The sequence below is a fragment of the Myotis nattereri genome (genome assembly GCF_964212035.1).
Source record: "Myotis nattereri genome assembly, chromosome: 6".
NCBI lineage: Eukaryota > Metazoa > Chordata > Mammalia > Chiroptera > Vespertilionidae > Myotis > Myotis nattereri.
Window position 1 is genome coordinate 61839464 of NC_138081.1, and position 22577 is coordinate 61862040.

General features: G+C 38.8%; 1 protein-coding gene across 1 annotated transcript in view; it reads right to left on the bottom strand.

Annotated features, from left to right (window-relative positions):
* Positions 1-2775: 2775 nt before the first annotated feature.
* Positions 2776-22577, bottom strand: part of SNX3 (sorting nexin 3) — a 32606-nt gene continuing 12804 nt past the window's right edge. The window contains exons 2-4 of the mRNA XM_081093850.1: positions 11953-12048; positions 5421-5545; positions 2776-3524 (exon numbers count right to left, since the gene is read on the bottom strand). Of these exons, the coding sequence (XP_080949976.1) occupies positions 3419-3524; positions 5421-5545; positions 11953-12048 (327 nt within the window). The 3' untranslated portion in view covers positions 2776-3418. The remainder of the gene's footprint in view (positions 3525-5420; positions 5546-11952; positions 12049-22577) is intronic.

A 22577-nucleotide genomic window follows, 5' to 3' on the forward strand; every position in this document is an offset into this window, starting at 1 on the left:
TTCAGAGCCTCAATCTTCTCATCTACAAAGGAGAATATTATTTCATAGGAAAGTTCTCTGGCAAAGATCACAAAGGAACTATTGAGGAAGACCTACTCTGCCCTTCTAAAAGCTTCCAACTTGTTTCCCAGTCCAAACGCTTGCACAGTGTAATGGCCCCAGCTAGCACCTACTGAGTGGCTCATCTATATGCCAGGCAGTGTGCTAAGCTCTCTACCTGTCCATCCACATTTCAAACAAATCTTATCTGTAAAGGCCTCCCCCGTTCATTGGCTATATTCGTCCTCACTCCTGTAACCAAAACAGGCAAAGTAAGCCGAGGCAACCGGCAAAGTAAGCCAAGGCAACCGGAATAGGACTTTTAACGTAGAGTGGGCCATAAGAGAGCCAAGTTGAAAAGCCACAGGATGTAATAAATAAAAGATGCTCCCGGCAACCTCCACCAGAGGTCATCATCACTACTGAGGATCACAATGGGCAGAACCTCCAAAGAAAAAACCAAATACCAGATAAACCCACCCCAAAACTGCCATGGATTTAGTGGTACCATTTGCTGTTACTACTAATATATCTGTGATTACCATTGCCATCGGAGAACTAGTATTAAGCCTTTACACGCCCCAGACATTGGTGTTCTATGGACTTGACATTTAGTACTTCACAGCTCAAGGTCCCGCTGATGTTGACCCTCTACAGCTGGCAGGAGTTGAGACGAAGCAATTACTTCCTAGGACACAGAGTCCATGACTCTTGCTGCATAACACACTGCCAAGTTCACTTCCATTCTTTTAGGAAGACTCTTAAGGGCTTCTAGAACATCCTCCTGTGTGGTTAGAGTTAACAGCCCCTGCATTTTTACTTTACAGGTTAAAGATGTAATTTTAACATAGACCATGGTTTCACTTCTCTGAAAGACAACACTGAAGAATACCATCCCTGGCAAAAACATGTTACCTGGGATAGATAACTTTTCGCGTACCTTAAAACCTTCAGCTTTCTGGAGGTTGCCTGCCCTTAGGAAACTGTAGTGGTTAGAAGCAGGCCGGCCAATACAGCACATCCTAAACCACATTATCCCCTCATATATGAATGACCAAAATCAAAATTCCACAGTGCGTGGAAACCTCAGCACTACTGACATTTTTCTCCTGTGAGAAGCTATCCTGTGCCCCACAGCGTCTGTAGCATCTCTAACTCCTGCCCACTGGTTTTCGGTGGCATTCTCCAGTAGTGGCGAGCAACATCATCTCGGGATGTTGCCCAATGTCCCCTGGGGTTAAAGTCATCCCTGGTTGAGAACCACTGCTTTAGTGGTATCATTCAGTTTAGCAGAGCTACCATTACTTCGTTCTAAATACTGAAAACAGACTTTATTTCTCTAGCTCAATGAAATAAAATTCACATTGTTTAGCTTTGTGTCTTATAGTAAGTGAAAGCTCCAATATTATGGAATTGTGAAATACTAAGGCTTTATAGGGCAGCTCTGACTTTGCCCTGTGATTTCCAATCTTCTTGGTGGAAAACCTAATTTGACTGAGACCTAAGCTGGTTTCCTCTCAAATGGACAGACGTGTCTCTAGGTCAGGGGTGGGCAAACTACGGCCCGTGGGCCGGATCCGGCCCGTTTGAAATGAATAAAACTAAAAAAAAAAAAGACCGTACCCTTGTATGTAATGATGTTTACTTTGAATTTATATTAGTTCACACAAACACTCCATCCATGCTTTTGTTCCGGCCCTCCGGTCCAGTTTAAGAACCCATTGTGGCCCTCGAGTCAAAAAGTTTGCCCACCCCTGCTCTAGGTGCTGTTCTGGTGTGGGAGGACAAACCTGCCTTACCTTGGGGATGAACTCTGGGTCACTGTGGGTCCCATAAGCACCGGATGTTGTGCAGAGTCAAACTAAAAGCCACATTCTGGCTGCAAAGCTCTGGCCATACCACAGGCTACGCAGCAAGGAGTCATGTATTTTCTGTTTTGTTTGTTTTTATCATTCACTAGAGGCCCCATGCGTGAATTTGTGCACGGGTGGCATCGGGCCAGCCTGCCCCGATGGGGGCCCATCGAGGCTGGGCCGGTGGGGGGAGGGGCCACGGGCAGTTGGCCAGCTGGCCCCGCCCCTGATCGGGGTATTGGGAGCCAATTGGGGGCCAGGCTGGCAGGGGGTCAGGGGACGATCAGGGCCCAGATCAGGCTGGTTGGCTGCTGCAGTGCGCGTCATAGCCACCGGTCATTCCAGTCATTCCATCATTCCGGTCACTGGGCTTTTATATATATAGATACAAGTCAGGCTTTTTTATCATTTATACAAGTTTGTCTTGGTTAAAGAAGATCAAGAGTGCCACTATCCCAAACCAAATTAGAGAGCATGAATCTGCTGACTACAAAAAAAGTTTTTACACCCTTGCTAAGTTTAAGTCACTCAGATGAACTACAAAAAAAGAATTCTTCTATAAACTAGGAGACATGGTATTGACTTATCTTAAAAGGCCTTCAAAAGGAATGACTTGAGATTATAAAGCATTTTTCAAATACACAAAGTACTTCATAATGACTCAATAAGCCTGAAGGAATGCTTTTTCTTAGTACATCACTTTTTTTGTTGTGTAGAAGAAAATACCCTATTCAAAGGGTGGTGGCATATTTGATATCACCACTGTTTAAAGAGGAATGAAGTTACAGGAATGAGAAGTATATAATTAGTAAATAATCCCTCTCAACAAGTGAGTTAAGTAGGAAAGTTATAAAGGAAGAAAAGAAAAGCCGGAGGCAACACAATCAGTGCATATCAGAAATGCAGTTTTATTTTTATTTGAAAACAACTTAAATTTTTAGACAAATGATTTTAGTATATAAATTTGATTTTGTTTTTGTACAGAATATAAAGATTCCCCTCGTTGATCTTCCATGTGAAGGGCATTACAAGCCTGAAGGGATACATTCTGCATATGAGTGTGTCTTGTGTGCAGGATGCTGGCAACCAGTGGTCAGTGCTCCTACACGTAAGTTAGGTCAAGGACATCACATATTAAAAAGGGGATAAGAGATTTCTAGTTAATCAGATTCAAGAAGCAAACATGACACAAAAACTGTGCAGCTGAGACGAGTTCAGTAACTTTAGTCGGGACACTGCGGATTATGCTGGAGTAACAGGTGTGTGAGGCGATAGTGTGCAGCACATTAAAGAGCCAGGAAGAGCTATTCTATAGAAAGGCTGGAATGAGGGATTTCACTAAAGCAAATTAACTTCTTGTCAACTGCCAAAGCAAAACAAAACAGAGCAGAGCGCATGAGTGTTAGTAACTGCAGGCATGTTAGACCGGTTTCTGTGCAGCATGCTAAGTTAGTTAGAGCTTCTTCACTGGCGCATACGATCATTCATAGTCACAGAAAGTTTTTTTTGCCACTTCTCGGCAAATTTCAGGCATGTCGTATTTTAGATGGAGTATAGCTTTTATCTATTATTTCATCCTGTAAAAACATGTGGAGACAACGTTCATTCTGTGCCAGAGGATGACCAGCGACCCTAGGAATAAAAGAGATAAATTTAGTCCAATCTTTTATAAAAAGAGGTGGGAGGAGTTGTCAAACACATAGTTTAAGGTTAGTAAGCAAATACAATTTAGTAATTGTAGGTGTTACTCGGAACTGCCCATAAAGGTATGCTCTAACAACTTTACCAAAGTTTATGGTAAATTTTCTTTCCTTTGGTCACAAGGTAATTTGAAAACATTCAATCACTAGCGTTGCACTGCTTCTGGCATTATGCACCCAGTCAGCTTCTTTACCTATTAGATAGTATATTATAAAAACCTAAATTTGCCGAAACCGGTGTGGCTCAGTGGATAGAGCGTTGGCCTGCGGACTGAAAGGTCCCAGGTTCGATTCCGGTCAAGGGCATGTACCTGGGTTGCGGGCACATCCCCAGTGGGAAATGTGCAGGAGGCAGCTGATCGATGTTTCTCTCTCATCGATGTTTCTAACTCTCTATCTCTCTCCCTTCCTCTCTGTAAAAAATCAATAAAATATATTTTTTTAAAAACAAAAAAAACAAAACAAACAAAAAAACCTAAATTAACTTTAAAAGTGAAATAAGACCTGATTCTGAGAATCCATTTTAAAGAAGGAAAAGATATAGGATTAGAGCTAGAAATACACTGGAGTTCAATAAAAGCCCCAAATAGTAAGAAATAGGCACCAATGTACAGAGGGCTTTTTTTTTGGGGGGGGGGGGAGAGGGGGTTGTCTTTATTTATTTAAAAGCTTTATTTATTGATTTTAGAGAGAGGAGTGGGGAGGGAGGGAGAGGGAGGGAGGGAGGGAGGGGGAGAGAGAGAGAGAGAGAGAGAGAGAGAGAGAGAGAGAGAGAGAGAATATTGATATGTTGTTCCACTTGTTTATACATTCTTTGGCTGATTCTTATACATGCCCTGACTGGGGATTGAATCTGCAGCTCTGGCATATTGGGATGATGCTCTAACCAACAGAGTTACCTTAGCCAGGGCCGCTTTTAAAGGTTTCCACTAGACCTAACAGATGAGACTGGGCAGAGACTTCTATTTCAGAATTTAAAAACATCTAATCTAGCAACGCCTTCTCTAAAAGGAAAGTACGTTCATAAAAAGACAACAAAGGTCATGTCTACAGAAGGTAACTAGAAGTTAAAGGCTTTGTGTAACTTTTCTTCTGTTTACTTACCACTCACAGATCTTCAAACCACTGGATAAAATTAAAGTGCTTCTAATAAATAGCTCACACAACCATATTCTCTAGGATTTGGCCTTATTTGGTTAAACTTAAGACAATACATAATTATTCTGAATGCTTTCCAGGCATAACTCTCCCTATTGGCCTTTTAAAAATTCCCATTTTTAAGTAGAAATAAAATTTTAAGTTATAAATTTTACTTTGAGCTTAAGAGTTTCTAAATAAAAGATAAACAACCCCAAATCTTCTTGCATTTCCAAAATAATATATTTTGCCATAAAAATTTAAAAATATGCATTTTTACAAGACTTGCTGATAATCCCTCCATCTGCAATCAAACAAAATTATTTGAAATTTATTTTGTTTTATTGTTCCTACTAGAACATCTTAAATTAGAAAGAATCATAAGTAAAACTGTATTTTTAAATGCTATAATTTTAAATGCAATTTGCATAAATTAACCCAGAAAAACAAATACAAAACTTAAGTCAAAACAAAGATACTCATTTTCAATCACTCAAGTGTATTTTATCATATGATATTCAACTTGTTATATACTGCTACTTTGTTTAAACAATACAAAAAATTAGTTAGGAAATGGCCAAAAGGAAAAACAACATTAAAGTTTAGCTTAATATAAAAATTACTAGTAGTCACATAAGGTAGTCCCAGAACACTGTTCCCTCTTACACCCTGAGAATCAGAAAGCACTTACTTGTTTATAAACTGCTCCAGCCCTTGCTTCCTTTCTTCAATGAAATTGTCATCAAATATTCCATCATCTCCTCTAAAAGGAAGTTGACGCAAAAATGCTTTCCCAGGGAGTGGGGGAACTACAACCTAAAACAACATAAGGAAAGAGCGTTCTCAAACATGCTAAGTTGTGAACATTTATAGAGCACAACAAGAAGATACAGTATATCCTCACTATGACAGCCATCCCACTGTCAAACTTGTTTAAATATAAAAGGGAATCAGCAAAAAACACAATGAAAAAATATTCAATGCAAAATAGCTCATCAGAACAAAGCTCCTTAATGGCTGGGCCCCTAGCTTAATTATCACTTTTCCCGGACTTATTAGCAAAGCACAACTATACAAAGAGAACATTCAAGCAATACTGAAATAAAAGCCGCCACGCCCCTCAGACAGTTTTGATGTCACTTGGGAAACACAATGCTTTATTCTGATGGAAACTGCAGGGACCAAAATCAACTCTCAATTCAACAAAGAAATAAAATATTAACAATGTTGACATAGACACGTAAGAATTAAGTGATCAGTTTCTTCTACCTCAGACCATCCTGTACATGGTATTTCCTACTTGTGTCTGAGGTGATGATAAAATAATCAACAACTTGTCATCACTTTCATTTCCTAGGCTAAGAAATATGTTAACTTTCTCCCACATCTGCTATCCTATCTTTCCCCAAAGACCTGTCATTTCTTCCTTCCCACCCTATAGGAACATCCCAAATTTTGCCCTTCAAAGCCTAACTATCCTCTAGGATCAACTTATACTGTATCTCTCTTCTGGAAATTATTTGGAGGTCAAATATTTGTTTGAATTAAACAGCAGCTAGCTAGCTCTTTATTTCACAGGTTAGTTTGGCTTCTTTATCTGAGAGTTTCTCAATCATGGCACTAACTACATAATTCTTTGTACTGGAGGAGGATTTTCTTTTGCACTATAGAATACTTAATAGCATAGTAGAGAACCAAGATGGCGGCATAGGTAAACACCAGAGTTTGCTGCCTCGAACAACCACTTCAAAAATACAACTAAGAGACGGAACAGACATCACCCAGAACCACAGGAAAGCTGGCTGAGGGGAAATTCTTCAACTAGAAGGAAAGAGAACAGCATACTGAGGCTCAGAGGAGGCGCAGTGCGGAAAATACAAAGGTGCGGAGGTGCGCGCAGAGCGGGCTGGTGGCTGAGGGCGCGGTTGTCGTTTTCAATAGGGAGGGAGTCTCAGATTCTGAGCTCCAGTTCTGGGCGAGTCTCTAGGGACCCAGACTCAAACGGGAGAAGCGGGACTGTCTGGCATCCGTCGGAACGCGAGGGCAGCTTTCTCTCCAAGGTTTGCAGCGATTGCTGGGACTCTGAGAGGCAGAGCCTCTGGAGACAGGACTGAGAGCAGCCATAACTGCTCCCTCCACCTGCCCTGTTTGATCCCGTGTGACCCGCCCCGCCCAAGCCCTGCACAGAGCCATTTGCCGGAAAGCCTCAGGCAAACGCTAGATTAGCACCTCCCCAGAGGACAGAAGTTTTCCCACTGCAGACACAGCTGATTCTCACAGTCAGTTGGCCTGGAGGTCAAATCCCCCCAGTATCAACTACAACAATCAAGGCTTAACTACAACAAGACTGCGCACAAAGACCACTAAGGGGTGCACCAAGAAAGCATAAAAAAAGGGGAGACAAAGAAACAGGACAAAATTGTCCATGGAGGATATTAAGTTCAGAACCACACTTTTAAGGGCTCTCAAGAACTGTCTAGAAGCTGCCGATAAACTTAATGAGATCTACAAGAAATCTAATGAGACCCTCAATGCTATGATAAAGAACCAACTAGAAATTAAGCATACACCGACTGAAATAACGAATATTATACAGACTCCCAACAGCAGACCAGAGGAGCACAAGAATCAAGTCAAAGATTTGAAATGCGAAGAAGCAAAAAACACCCAACCGGAAAAGTAAAATGAAAAAAGAATCCGAAAATACAAAGATAGTGTAAGGAGCCTCTGGGACAGCTTCAAGCGTACCAACATCAGAATTATAGGGGTGCCAGAAGATGAGAGAGAGCAAGATATTGAAAACCTATTTGAAGAAATAATGACAGAAAACTTCCCCCACCTGGTGAAAGAAATAGACTTACAGGTCCAGGAAGCGCAGAGAACCCCAAACAAAAGGAATCCAAAGAGGACCACACCAAGACACATCATAATTAAAATGCCAAGAGCAAAAGACAAACAGAGAATCTTAAAAGCAGCAAGAGAAAGAAACTCAGTTACCTACAAGGGAATACCCATACGACTGTCAGCGATTTCTCAACAGAAACGTTGCAGGCCAGAAGGGAGTGGCAAGAAATATTCAAAGTGATGAATACCAAGAACCTACAACCAAGATTACTTTATCCAGCAAAGCTATCATTCAGAATTGAAGGTCAGATAAAGAGCTTCACAGATAAGGAAAAGCTAAAGGAGTTCATCACCACCAAACCAGTATTAAATGAAATGCTGAAAGGTATCCTTTAAGAAGAGGAAGAAGAAGAAAAAGGTAAAGATACAAATTATGAACAACAAATATGCATCTATCAACAAGTGAATCTAAGAATCAAGTGAATGAATAATCTGATGAACAGAATGAACTGTTGATTATAATAGAATCAGGGACATAGAAAGGGAATGGACTGACTATTCTTGGGGGGGCAAGGGGTGTGGGAGATGCGGGAAGAGACTGGACAAAAATCGTGCACCTATGGATGAGGACAGTGGGTGGGGAGTGAGGGCGGAGGGTGGGGTGGGAACTGGAAGGAGGGGAGTTATGGGGGGGGGAAAAAAGAGGAACAAATGTAATAATCTGAACAATAAAGATTTAATTATTAAAAAAAAATAAAACTTGGTTGGATAGTCAAAAAAATAAAAATTAAAAAAAGAATATTTAATAGCATAGATACCACCAGTAGTACCCCTAGTTACGACAATAAAAAATGTCTCCTAAAGTGTTAAGTGTCTCCCGGGGGACAAAACTGCCCCTGTGGAGAACCACCAATCTAGACTATTAATGCCTTCAAATCAAGAACCCTCTTAGACTACTTATGGTCATTTTAATAAAAGCTGGGCATACAAACCAACCACTTAGCTGGAACCTATTTTACACCAAAACAGAAAAAAAGGTGTAATCACACAACGCAAAGGAGAACTATAAATAGTAAACAACAGTAATACAAATCATATGTATTCTAAGATGTAAAACTTCAAACCCTTGAAGCAGAGTTTCTATAACTAGGTGTTATCCTAAAACAATAATTCAACAGGGTAAAAAGGGAAAGAGCAACACAACTTCATACAGATGAGCAAAAATAACCCTACATAATAAAAGGCTAATATGCAAATCAACCAAATGGCGGAACAACCGGTCGCTATGATGCGTACTGACCACCAGGGGGCAGATGCTCAATGCAGGAGCTGCCCCCTGGTAGTTGGTGCGCTCCCACAGGGGGAGCGCAGCTCAGCCAGAAGCCCTGAGCCAGGCTCATGGCTAGCGAGCAGAGCGGCAGTGGCAGGAGCCTCTCCCGCCTCGTGGATTTCCAACTGCCAGCCTAAGCCATCAGTCGGACATCCTCCAAGAGCTCCCAGACTGCGAGAGGGTGTAGGTCAGGCTGAGGGAACCCCCAGAGTGCACCGATTTCGTGCACCATGCCTCTAGTAATAAAATAAAATGGTGCCGAAGCCGGTTTGGCTCAGTGGATGGAGCGTCAGCCTGCGGACTGAAAGGTCCCAGGTTCGATTCCGGTCAAGGGCATGTACCTGGGTTGCGGGCATATCCCCGGTGGGGGATGTGCAGGAGGCGGCTGATCGATGTTTCTCTCTCATCGATGTTTCTGACTCTCTATCTCTCTCCCTTCCCCTCTGTAAAAAATCAATAAAAATATATTTTAAAAAATAAAATAAAATAAAATGGTAACAGCTATTATTATCTGATCAATGTATTAACTAACCTTATTGTGGTAATCATTTCACAACATATAAATACATCAAATCATTATGTTGTACACCTTAAAGTTCCACAATGTTATTTATCAATTATGTCTCAATAAAGCTGAGGGAGAGGGAAAGACACTTCTTTCCTATAGTCATAAAAAATTTCCTTTGTTTCCCAAAACTTTCCTAACTTGTTTTGTACATTTACAGATCAAAAGATCTATAATTTACATACAATGAGTTATAAATCTTTATTCCCAAATAGACAGCCAAATGTTTCAACCCCATTTGCTGAATATAAATTCCTTTCCCCACTTATCAAGTGTTTTTTTGTTATGAACTAAATTTCCAATAAACACATGGGTCAGCTTCTAAATTATATTACATCCACTAATCTACTTGCCCTTCAGAACAGTCTAAAGATATGTTCTGGTGTCTGTAGGTGCTTAAGTATACATTGAAAACAATTTCTGGCTATTTTTGAGCTTTGTCAGATTCTAAAGTTCATATATAAACTTGTAAGTTTATAAAGACTCTGACAGATACCTTTATTAGAATTTTATTAATTTACTAGAGGCCTGATGCATGAAAATCGTGTAAGAGTAGGCCTTCCTTCCCCCGATGCCAGCACTGGCTTCACTCTGGCACCCAGGACCTGGGCTTCCCTCCAGCCGCCAGCTTCATCCAGAAGGTGGTCCGGAAGGAGGTCAGGTCTAATTAGCATGTTACGCTTTTATTATTAGAGATAAATAAGTATGGAAACTGCCTTACTCTGTCAGGTCTACTGCTAAAATGCCACCTGTAACTGAGGCGTTCCCTTGACTATCCTATGAGTAGCTCTCTCTTAGTTTAAACTCCTTTTGTTTTAAAATATATTTTATTGATTTTTTACAGAGAGGAAGGGAGAGGGATAGAGAATTAGAAACATTGATGAGAGAGAAACACCAATCAGCTGCCTTCTGCACACCCCTCACTGGGGATGTGCCCGCAACCAAGGTACATGCCCTTGACCGGAATCGAACCTGGGACCTTCCAGTCTGCAGGCCGACACTTTATCCACTGAGCCAAACTGGTCAGGGCTAAACTCTTAATTTAATTTGTTTTAGAGCACATCACCATTTGACGTTTTATATATATATCTCACTATTTTTTCTGCCTTTCCCTCACCACCATCCCAACTTACCCAAGAGAATGTAAGCATCATAAAAATGGGGACATTAATTGTTCACAACTCTATTACTCAAAGAACACACTGAATGAGCTCTCAAACGTTTATAAGGTAAATAAATCTTCAAAAGTGAATTATTTGGTTGAAGCATTATCCTGTATAGCCACCTAAAGGTTGCAGTTGGATTTCCAGTCAGGACACATACCTAGGTTGCAGGTTCGATCCTAGTTGGGGCATGTACAGGGACAACTGATTGATGTTTCTCCCTTTCTCTCTCTCCCGCTACCCTTTCCTCTCTCTAAAATCAATAAACATATCCTCCAGTGAGGATTTGTTTTTTAAGAGAGAAAAAAATGAATATTCCAAAACAAGAATGTAGTATTTCTATTTATTACAGTCTTTTTTTGTCTTTCAGTAAAAAAATTTTTCCCCTAATCCTCACAGGAGGATATGTGTTTTTTAAATTGATTAGAAAGAGAAGGGGAGGAAGGAGGGAGAGAGAGAAACATTGATGTGAAAGAGAAACATTGTTCAGTTGCCTTCTGAATGCACCCCATCCAGGGGTCAAACCCGCAACCTAGGCATGTGCCCTGACCAGGAATTGAACCCACAACCTTTTGGTGCACAGGACAACAGTCCAACCAACTAGGGATTTAAGTTTTCTTTATATTTCTCAAAAAAGCTAATCTGAAGAATATCGGCATATATCACACAAAGTATGCTAAATCCTGGTTTAAAAACTTTTTAAAAAACATATTGATTTCAGAGAGGAAGGGAAAGGGAGAGATAGAAACATCAATGATTAGAGAGAATCATTAATCAGCTGCATCCAGCATGAAACCCGTAACCCGGGCATGTGCCCTGACCGGGAATCGAACTGTGACCTCCCGGGTTCATAGGTTGAAGCTCAACCACTGAGCCAAACCAGCTGGGCTTAGAAATTTTTGTTATATATAAGTGTATAATGATGAAAAATGTACTTATTAAGAGTCAGTAAAAACACTGGAAATACAATGATATATGAGATGTATTGAGGAAGAGAAACTTGGCAAGGGGTATGGAGGGGAAGGTAGAATAGGAAGGAAAGGAAGCAATAGTAAGATAATGCTAAGAAGTAAGTGTTATCCAACTGTGAGTCAGCAAAGGCCTCAATTACGCCACTAACGTAGACAAGAGAAGGAAGAGAGTTCTGAGGAAAAATTACAGACTTCCTCCATCTCCCATGAAATAAGACAAAACTAAACTATTTGAAAAAAAAGAAATCATATTTGTTTTACCCGCTTTATTCAAAGTAATTTTCTGAGAAATAGCAAATATTAAAATTTGGAATGTTCTGCTTTCAAGTTGCATTACAAATAATTCTTACCTTGCTCTCTCTTTCTAATTCACTTCGCAGCCATTCAAAGTCACTGTATCTTCTTCTAACTGTAGATTCCTTCAGCTTGAAAATAGGCAGATTTGTCTGAAACAAAAAAGGTCACGTCTAAATTGAAGCATATTACAGGGACTTTCAAATAAGGAGTGGTGAGATCTGTTTGTCAAATTAATCACATGGCAAACCTGGTGACCTTAAGATAAGAAAATCACAAAGTTATTAAGGTGTCATTTTATCTTTAGCAAAATGAAGCTTAGCTGTTAAAAAAGTATGTTATTTACACTACAGTACACTTTCTATATGCACATTTGCACATATACTATTGGATGTCATTCTGTCTGAGGTTAGTTACATAAACAAAAGGCGATTTTTTATATTTCAGTGATTTATAAAAATGTCAACTGAACAGGGTGAAGATACAGCTAGCTGATTGCAATTCAGTTTAAATAGCACCTCAGTATATAATGCTCATTAGAGAAACAGACCTTAACTACTTTGAAATGAAATACAAAATATTTTATTATTATTAGATTAGATGTTGCATATTGGAATAAAGAATTATTCTTAATGATCTTTAAAAATGCCAAAAAGTCACTCTTGACACTAGTAGGAAACCAAGAACCATACACTTTAGATCAGATTCACAGATCCAGAGCTTTACAGGCTGAGGGGAAAATTAACAATGGGAAACATAGTGCCCAGTACTTGGAGGTTACATCCGAGTGGAAGAAAACTTTTAGAGACTGCAAAAATCACTTATGTCAGCTTCTAAGTTTAAAATAACAAGAAAGACTTCTGTTATCTTTTACTGATCCCTAAAAAAAGAGAGAACATAGTACCAAATCCAATAAAAAGTGGTTTATGATTAAGGACAATTAGCAGAAGCTGTATAGCATCACAATTTTATTATCAAGAATAATTTTTTTTAAGAATAAATTTTATGAGCCCTCATTCACTGCTGGTGGGAATGTATACTGGTACAGCCTCTATGGAAAACAATATGGCAACCCCTCTCTGGGTATCTACCCCAAAAATTTGAAAACATTTGTTTGTAAAAATATATGTACCCCTATGTTCATTGCAGCATTATTCACAGTGGCCAAGACATGAAAACAAAGTGTCCTTCGATAGATTGTTGGATAAAGATGCGGTACATATATACGATGGAATACTACTCAGCTATAAGAAAAGGTAAAATACTACCATTTGTAACAATATGGACAGAACTTGAGAATATAATGCTAAAAAAAGTAAGCCAGACAGAAAAAGTCAAGAATCATGATTTTACTCAGATGTAGGATATAAAACTGAAAACAACAAACAGGGGGGTGGGAGTGGCTGGGGAGAGGTTAATGGGGGGAAAAGGAGACATATGTAATACTTTAAACCAGCGGTTCTCAACCTGTGGGTCGTGAACCCTTTGGGGGTCGAACGACCCTTTCACAGGTGTCGCCGTCACCTAAGACCACTGGAAAACACATACACAATTACATATTGTTTTTGTGATTAATCACTATGCTTTAACTATGTTCAATTTGTAACAATGAAATTGGGGGTCACCACAACATGAGGAACTGTATTAAAGGGTCGAGGCATTAGAAAGGTTGAGAACCACTGCTTTAATGACAGACGATTCATTGCTAAACAAATGACATGAACTTATGGTATTGATAAATACAGCCCAGTACTGTAAATGTAGTTTATTGTCCTTATGATGTTCTTAGTAACATTTCCTTTCCTCTGGCTTACTTAATTGTAAGACTACAGTATATAGTACATATAACATACAAAACGTGTGTCAATAGGCTATTTATGTTATGGGTCAGGCTTCCAGCCAACAGCAGGCTATTAGGAGTTAAGTTTTGGGGAAGTCAAGTTGCAGGAGGATTTTCACCTGCATGGGGGGTGGCACTCCAACCGCCAGTGCTGTTCAAGAGTCAAATGTATATACTTTCAGATTATAATTGGTCCTTAATTCAACCTTTGCACTTATAGAACTATAAACTGTTTTAGAGCTGAAAAAAAAAGTTAACTGCCACTAAAAGAAAAGACTGCCTTCTTATTTTGTATACAAATCATCATATAAAATTCACTCGTAAGAAAATTCTAATCATTTGTTAAACTTAATGCCACTGGTAATTGTCATTCAGCTAAAGAGAAGCTTTTTATTCAAGATCTTAAACCCACTTTGTAGTGGTCTAAGCTTTTTCTAAAGTGTATTAACTTCTCTATGTTGTATACCTTATAGCTTGGAATCTTCTACAGATGCTATTGGGCATAACACTGTATAGATTTCAAGCATGAAACCAAATCTCACAAGAGGTTTAAAAGCACTTGAATTTTCTTTCCCAGGTAACCACAACATTTGTCCATTGTATTAATGACTAAGAGCAAATTGCACCTAACAAGACTCTTATTATACTAAAAGTCAAGCTTATATTTAGAGATGCTGGCTTGCTGTACAGAGAGGTATTCTCATTCCCCCCAGGGAATAAAATTAGGTCCCCTGGAGAGCAGGATGATAATTCCCAGAAAGAAAGCACTGGATTATTTCTCTCTAATTTCACTCATTGGCTTTTTAACCAAGTTCACCCTTCCGCATTAAAATATTAAGTCTTTGTAAGTGTCTACAGGTAGAAAGGCCTTTACAGAATTGAGTGTTTTATGCAGGTGAGATTTTACATTTTGAATTCCCTCCTCTCAAATTACTTTACAAAGGGGATTAGCTGCTCTCTTTATTCAGTATGTTAAGATCAAGCTTGTGAAAAGAGTTCCCTAAGAATTTTCATACTTCTGGGTACGGAAGTCTATAAAGTTAATCTCTGAAACAACATATCAAGCTTACAGGTACAATGTTGAGGGAAGAGTGCCAATCTGGCTCATTTTACCTCCCATTTTCCCTTTTGAACTTTTGACACAATCATGATTATATCTGATTCACTTTAATAGTAGGGGAGTGGGAGGGAGAAAAAAATCCAATCCTTTCTATGATTAGCTAATAGTTTAACAGATTATACATTAAAAAAGGATCATGGTTAGTTTAAAGTAAATTCTTTTATTTAGTTTTCTCAGCTGGCTATGATTTCTCTTTGTATAAAGACTGCCATACTTTTGATAGTCACATCAAGTAATTCTTAATATTATTTGCTCATTACTTTAGAGTGTAAGTTTGCCTGTCAATGTCTTCCTAATCATCATAAGGAATTTTAATTCAACTTGATCAAAATACAAATGGAAAATGCACAGGTTTTTTGTTTAAGCCACTGAACTGTCACCACTGATTACAAACTCTTATGACTGGTCACTTTCAACTAAACACTTATAAAATGTTCTACTTTGGTTTGTTTTATTTTTAAAGAAAGAGGAGCAAGGATAATAATTCTTTCCCACAGTTTTGGGAGGATTCAACTATTATTACATTCTGGGAGCATCTATACTAGAGTATAGTGCTAGGTAAGGTGGGGAATATAAATTTATGTGCTTAAAATACCATATATCATAAACAAAATAAAGTTGAAACATCAAGAACAAATTGTAGACAAATATCTGCAACATAAAACAAAGAGGTAATTTCATTAAAAGATAAAGAAGTTAAAAAACAATGAAAGATAAAGATGAATAACCTGACAAATAAAATAGGCAGAACACAGAAAAACTAATGGCCGATAACACCCAACTTCACTCACACAAGAAATGCCAGTTAAAACAGTAAGATCCCATTTTCATATATCAAACAGATACGCATTAAAATTTAGTTCCCAGTGACAGTAAGGGTAGAGAGATAAACTACTAAAAACACCGCTAATGCCCGGCTTGTGTAGCTCAGTGTTTGAGCCTTGACCCATGAATCAGGAGATGTTGGTTTGATTCCTGGTCAGGCCACATGCCTGGATTGTGAGCTGGATCCCCAGTAGGGGGCATGCAGGAGGGAGCCAATCAATGATTCTCTCTTGTCACCGATGTTTCTATCTCTCTCCCTCTCCCTTCCTCTCTCTGATATCAATAAAAATATATTTTTTAAAAAGTTATTAAAAAGAAAAATAAATAAAATATGTGCTAATGGTAGTGAAAATTTGGCACAACCTGTAAGGAGAACATTTTGGTGACATCTTTCACCCCCTTTTTTTTAAAAAAAAATTCTTTTTCAATTAGATTTGACATACAGTATTAGTTTCAGGTGTAAAACATAATGAGTAGACACTGACATACCTTACAAAATGATCACCCTGACAAGTCTAGTAGCCATATGACACCATGCATAGTAACTACATTACTGAGTATACTCCCTATGTTGTACTTTACATCCCCATATCATTCCTTTAAATGCATATATCTTTTGAACCAAGAGGTTCACTAAGGATTAATCCTACAAATATTTCCACATGCAAAAAGATATTGGTGCAGAGGTTTACATTAGCAGTGTTTATGTAATAGCAAAACAAAACTAAAAACCTAATTAAATTCTTACAATCGTAAAATGAAATTTTATATAGCTTTTACAAAATATAACATTTATAACATCTAAATATGGGACACAAAGTTGAAAGAGCAAAAAGAAGTCCATCAAAAATCTCTACTCCATATCCTACCTCAACTACTGAAATCAAAGACATCAGTGGTTCTTCAACCTGGTAAACTTCAGAATTACCTGAGTAGCTTAAAACAATTTCTGAAGTGGAAGTATAACACAAACACAGAAAAGTGCACAAATACACTGAGGTACAGCTCAATAAGTTTTCAATGGTAATAATCTGGGTAGTCATTAATAATAAAAAAAAGTCCTGAGTCCTACCTCATATCTCAGGTCAACTAAACCAGCTTTTAGTGGAATAGGCTCTTTAAAAAGAGTTCCCCAAATCTAAGTAACAAAATAAACTGATGAATGGAGTGACTCCAGAGACATGGAAGCATGGAACAGAGAGCAGAATCTCGGAGGGAAGGCCGAGGAGGGTGGGTAGGTGGGTGGGACGTAATCAACCAAGAACCTTGTATGCATCTATGCATGGCCCATGGCCACAGACAATTGGGGCAATGAGGGCCTGGGGTGGGGTGGGGCTGCTGGAGGGGGTTAATGGGGAAAACAAGACATAGGTGATACTTTCAACAATAAAGAATTATTTTTAAAAAATGTTTGGTGGCCCTAACCGGTTTGGCTCAGTGGATAGAGCGTCAGCCTGCGGACTGAAGGGTCCCAGGTTCGATTCCGGTCAAGGGCATGTACCTTGGTTGCGGGCACATCCCCGGTGGGGGGTGTGCAGGAGGCAGCTGATCGATGTATCTCTCTCATCGATGTTTCTAACTCTCTATTCCTCTCCCTTCCTCTCTGTAAAAAATCAATAAAATATATTAAAAAAATGTATATATATTTAAAAAATGTTTGGTGAACGAACATTCTGGAAAATAAAATAAAAATAAAAAGAATTCCCCATATGATTTATACACAAGTATAGAAACTATTACCATACTACATCAGACTGGTTCAAAAGATCACACAATAAGCAGCTAAAGCAGTGCTTAGAAGGAAATGTACAGCTGCAAATGTCCACATTAAAAAAGAAGTATATCTCAAATGAATAATCTAACATTCCACCTTTGGAAACTAGAAAAAGAACAAGCTAAACACAAAACAAGTAGAAGGAAGAAGAAATAAACAGGAGACTAATCAAATTTGAGATTTTTTTTAAATAAACTGTTTTACAAAACTTTTGACACAATAGTCATACTATTCCTTTTATAGGAGAAGAAAATCAAAGTCAGTAACCCTACTAACTCTCATTCTTACCTTAAAATCTCAGAGATTCATTCAGTATATGAGTATACATTTTCTAATATTCCATACTACAGTGGTTAAGAGCTCAGTCTCTGTCTAGGGTTAAATTCCAGCCATACCACTTAGCTATGTGACTTGGGTAACTTAATCTCCCTGTTCCTTAATTTGTTCATCTATAAACTGGAAATAATAGTGTGAAAGTATATCAAATTAGATGATTTAGAAGTTAAATTAACCTAGATGATTTCTACTACTTGGGAAATTATATAAATATCTTGAAATAAATAAGATCTGTAATGCTGGGAAACCATATTCTTATAATCCTATCTCATACAGTTGTAGTGATAAAATGAGGTAATACATAAAGCATCCTTAGAACTATACCCGTCACATAATAATTGCACCGTAAGTCTAAGTTATTTCTTTGTTTTTCTTATATTACCCATTTTGTGTCTTTTTAAAACTTAGCAAAAAGTTCTAATATTATAACACTCTCCTTATACTTTTAACCAATTCTTATTGTTATGTTTACTTTGTAAATCTTCTAGTTATTTTTGCTAAACCATTTGAGAGTAAACTGCAGACATTATAACCCCTTATAATGCATTTCCTAAGGACATTCTCTTATATATCCACAGAACAAGAACCAAATACAGCACATTAAATGTTTACAGCCCATATTCAAATTTTACCAGCTGTCCCAATAGCATCCTTCATAACTCTTAAAACAGAATCCCTTTAAGAATCAAGCACTCATTATTTCTTTAGTCTCCTTTAATCTAGAACAGTCCTCCTGCCTTTTAGCCATTCAAGACATTGACAGTTTTAAAGAGTGCAGGCCTGAGTTTACCCGTTTCCTCATGACCAGCTTCATGTTCTGCATTTGGGGCAGGACTGTTCCTAATGCAAGAATGTGGGCCTTCTCAGTGTATCACATCAGATGGCATACTGTCCTATTACTGAATCACTTGGTTAAGGTTAGGTAAGCCAGGTTTTTCCAAAATGAAATTACCTTTTTTCCTCTTTATTGTAAGTTTTTCTTATTCTTGCACTTGCCCGTTAAAATAAAACTAGAAGCCCGGTGCATGAAATTCGTGAATGGGTAGGGTTCTTAGGCCTGGCCGGCAATCAGGGCCGATCTGCGGGGCAACCAGCAGGGTGATGGGGGAGGGGGGGACCCCCCGTTGGCACCCGCCTTGGCTGGCCTGCGGCCTGTGGGCAGTTCCTGCACTGAGTGTCTTCCCACTGGTGCTGGTGATCAGTGTGTCATAGTGACCGGTCATCGTTCCACCATTCGGTCGATTTGCGTATTAGGCTTTTATTATATAGGATTTACTGCTATTTGGAATATACCCAGCTAAATTTAAAACTTACAGAATGAGCCCTAGCCAGTTTGGCTCAGTGGATAGAGCATCAGCCTGCAGACCCATGGGTCCTGAGTTCAATTCTGGTCAAGGGCATGTACCTCGGCTGCAGGCTCCTCCCTGGCCCGAACCCTGGCCAGGGCTTGTGCAGGAGGCAACCAATCAATGTGTTTCTCTCACATTGATGTTTCTCTCTGTCTTTCCCTCTTTTTCCACTCTCCCTAAAATAAATGGAAAAATATCCTCAGGTAATAAAGATTAACAAAAAAAATAAGATAGAAATTAAATTAAATTTTTAAAAAAACTTACAGAATGAAGTTTTAAATTTAAAGCACAGAATGAATTCTGCTTCCTGGAAAAATTCACATTTTTAGGTGAAGTTATTTGCCTGATTTAACCATTAGGAGAGAGACTGGCTTATTGTAGGAAAGCTTTACTCTGCCAAATACAGTGTGAAAATGCAAAACCAGAAGAGGGTTTATAGTCTACATGGCTAGGATGGAGCCGTGAGTAGTTGTACTTGCCCTAGGAGAAATTCACGGCAACTCTCAAGCTTCTGTGCATCTTGCCTTTTCATTTCCAAGAGGGGGGTGCGTTTTGCCTAGCTCATGACAAGGTGATGGACTGTTTATGTAAGATACCTGGGATGTTCAGAAAACTAGAAAAAAAACAAGACTAAAAATCTGAAGAAAACAGTTCAATATTATTTTGTTACTGTACACTTGTTCTAATAATGTACCAGAAACAAAACTCCAAAAAGATGAAACGTTATAAGAGGTCTGTTTGCCTGATAGCCTTAAACTGCTATTTTTAATTAAAGGGAAACCAGCCGTTTCCCACAAAGTATTACTAGTCATATGGAGTAAAATCATCAGGAATCCAGACATTATATAAGAAAGAACAGATTTCTGAAACCATGTTACAGAGCTCTAAAACAAGTGCTCCCTTCACATCTAAGCGGAGGAAACTGCCACATTATTAGTCTCCAAAGAACTGAGTCTTACACACTTACACAGACTGACCTATTAAAGTCAGCAGCTCACAGATACCCTATATGTAACCCGATTAGCACTGATAGCTAAGCAGAAAACCAAGCCTCAAAATGTGATCACCTGAATATAGCTTAACAAAAGATATTAGAAAAATGTTTACTAGGTGTTTCTAGTATTTCTTCAGATAGTGTCACGTGTACATTTGAAAAAAGAGACTGGCAACAACATCAAAAGTATACTCAATAGACCATACTCTATTCAACCAATCCTAAGAGATGTAAATGGATGCCCCACTGCAGTTCTCATTAAACGGTTGCATTTCTCCAACTATCTACATCTAGAGATAAAGGATAAGCTGAGAAGTGCTTAAGCTATTACCTCTCCCTTCGTACTTTTGATACTTGTTTTACCCAATCTGGAACAGCGTGAATAACTGGAGATATGGTTTATAACCTAGATGAACTCTAAATATGTCTGGGGAGAAGTCATTTAAGTGAAGAATAAGCTTTTAGTCTGGTGAACCTTTGAAATGTAGATTGTCACTAAGCCAAGGTATTTGGTTTAGTTTCGTAAAAAAAAAAAAGGACATGGCCTTCCAGTGATACAATTTCCCGCTATTTTAGAAGTATCCTTTATGGTATAATTTCCAAAACAATAGAGAAGAAATTATCTAGATTGGTTTAATGCACAAACCAAGTAATTCCATATACTTTTCCTTCTTTGTCTATATTCTTCATTTGTGAATTGGCAACAAGACTCATTTACAAGCTCATGCAAGGTTTTTCAATGAGCAACCATTAATGGACTTGTGGAATAACAATTCTACTGTAAGGCAAAATTCACTCATATTTGCTTATGAATATTTACATAATCCTACAGACTTCTCCAGATATAACTGAACTCTGTCAGGGACCACACAGACTTTACATCCAACCTGGACTGTTCTGGACAGGACGGAAGAGATTAAAAAGTTAGTATGCACTCTGAAAAGCACTATTTTTCTCATCCCAGTTCACTTTAGTTAAGCAATTTCCTAAGGTAATAAATGATCCTATCAAAAAAAATAAGTCTCTAACCTTTGTTTGGTTGGAATAAAAGTTTTTCTATCTTAATTGTCACAGAAAATGGGGTCTGTGTGAAGTTGGTGCACACGTTGGAGATTGTCACAGGGGTCACAGTGACCAGACTGTGAGTGACCAAAAAAACAGTGAGATGGAGCAAAAAGATCAAAGAAACTCAATAGAAAAAGCCCTGTGTACACTGATCCCTTCATATATGACCCCCTGTATATTCAAGGCCAATATAACTTATAATCAACTAAAGACAAGACCAACAAGTCAACTTCAATTCCAGGAAAACTGGACAAACAGATGTCTGGTAGTTTGAGTCTAACATTTTAAAATATATTTTTATTGATTTTAGAGAGGAAGGGAGAGAGAGAGAGGGATAGAAACATCAATGATGAGAGAGAACTATTGATCAGCTGCCTCCTGCAAGCCCCTACTGGGGGCCAAGCCTACAACAGAGCATGTGTCCTTGACTGGAATCGAACCTAGGATCCTTCAGTCCACAGGCCAATGCTCTATCCACTGAGTCAAACCAGCTAGAGCTTGAGTCTAACATTTTAATTCAAATAGCTCCATTTGGCTAAAGGTTACTGTATTAGACCAATTTTAGACAAAGGAAGATCAAAAGCTCTAGAGTGCCCTGACTGGTTTGGCTCAGTGGCTAGAGCATCAGCCTGCGGACTGAAGGGTCCCAGGTTCGATCCCGGTCAAGGGCATGTACCTTGGTTGTGGGCACATCCCCAGTAGTGGGTGTGCAGGAGGCAGGTGATCCATGTTTCTCTCTCATGGATGTTTCTAACTCTATCCCTCTCCCTTCCTCTCTGTAAAAAATCAATAAAATATATTTTTAAAAAAAGATTAAAAACAAACAAACATATTTTTATTGATTTCAGAGAGGAAGGGAGAGGGAGAGATAGAAACATCTGATAAGAGAGAATCATTGATCAGCTACCTCTTGCTCGCCCCTCAATGGGGATCGAGCCCCATACCTGGGCATGTGCCCTAACGGGGAATCTCCTGGTTCATAGGTTGATGCTCAACCACTGAGCCACAAGGCCAGGCTGGTTTTGACATTGTTGAATATTCTTCATACAAAAGCTCTGAATGCCTTACATATTTGATACATATTTTCATATTCTTCATCATCTTTTCTTAAGTTGGATTTTTAAAATCTGTCTTATCAGGAAAAAGTACAGAACAAAAAAAACCACGGATTTTTCCATATATAAGATGCTATCTTTTTCTAAAATTGTTAGACTGAAAATTGAGGGGTGTCTTATACACGGAAGTCAGCTTAGGAGGGAGCCACCCCTGCGCGTAGCTGCCCATACCTTGTCAAGCAGGCTTCCTGCAATCACGAGCCTTATTGTTACCGACATCGACTGATGCCATAATTGGAGGTGGAGGTGGAGAGGGCACAGAT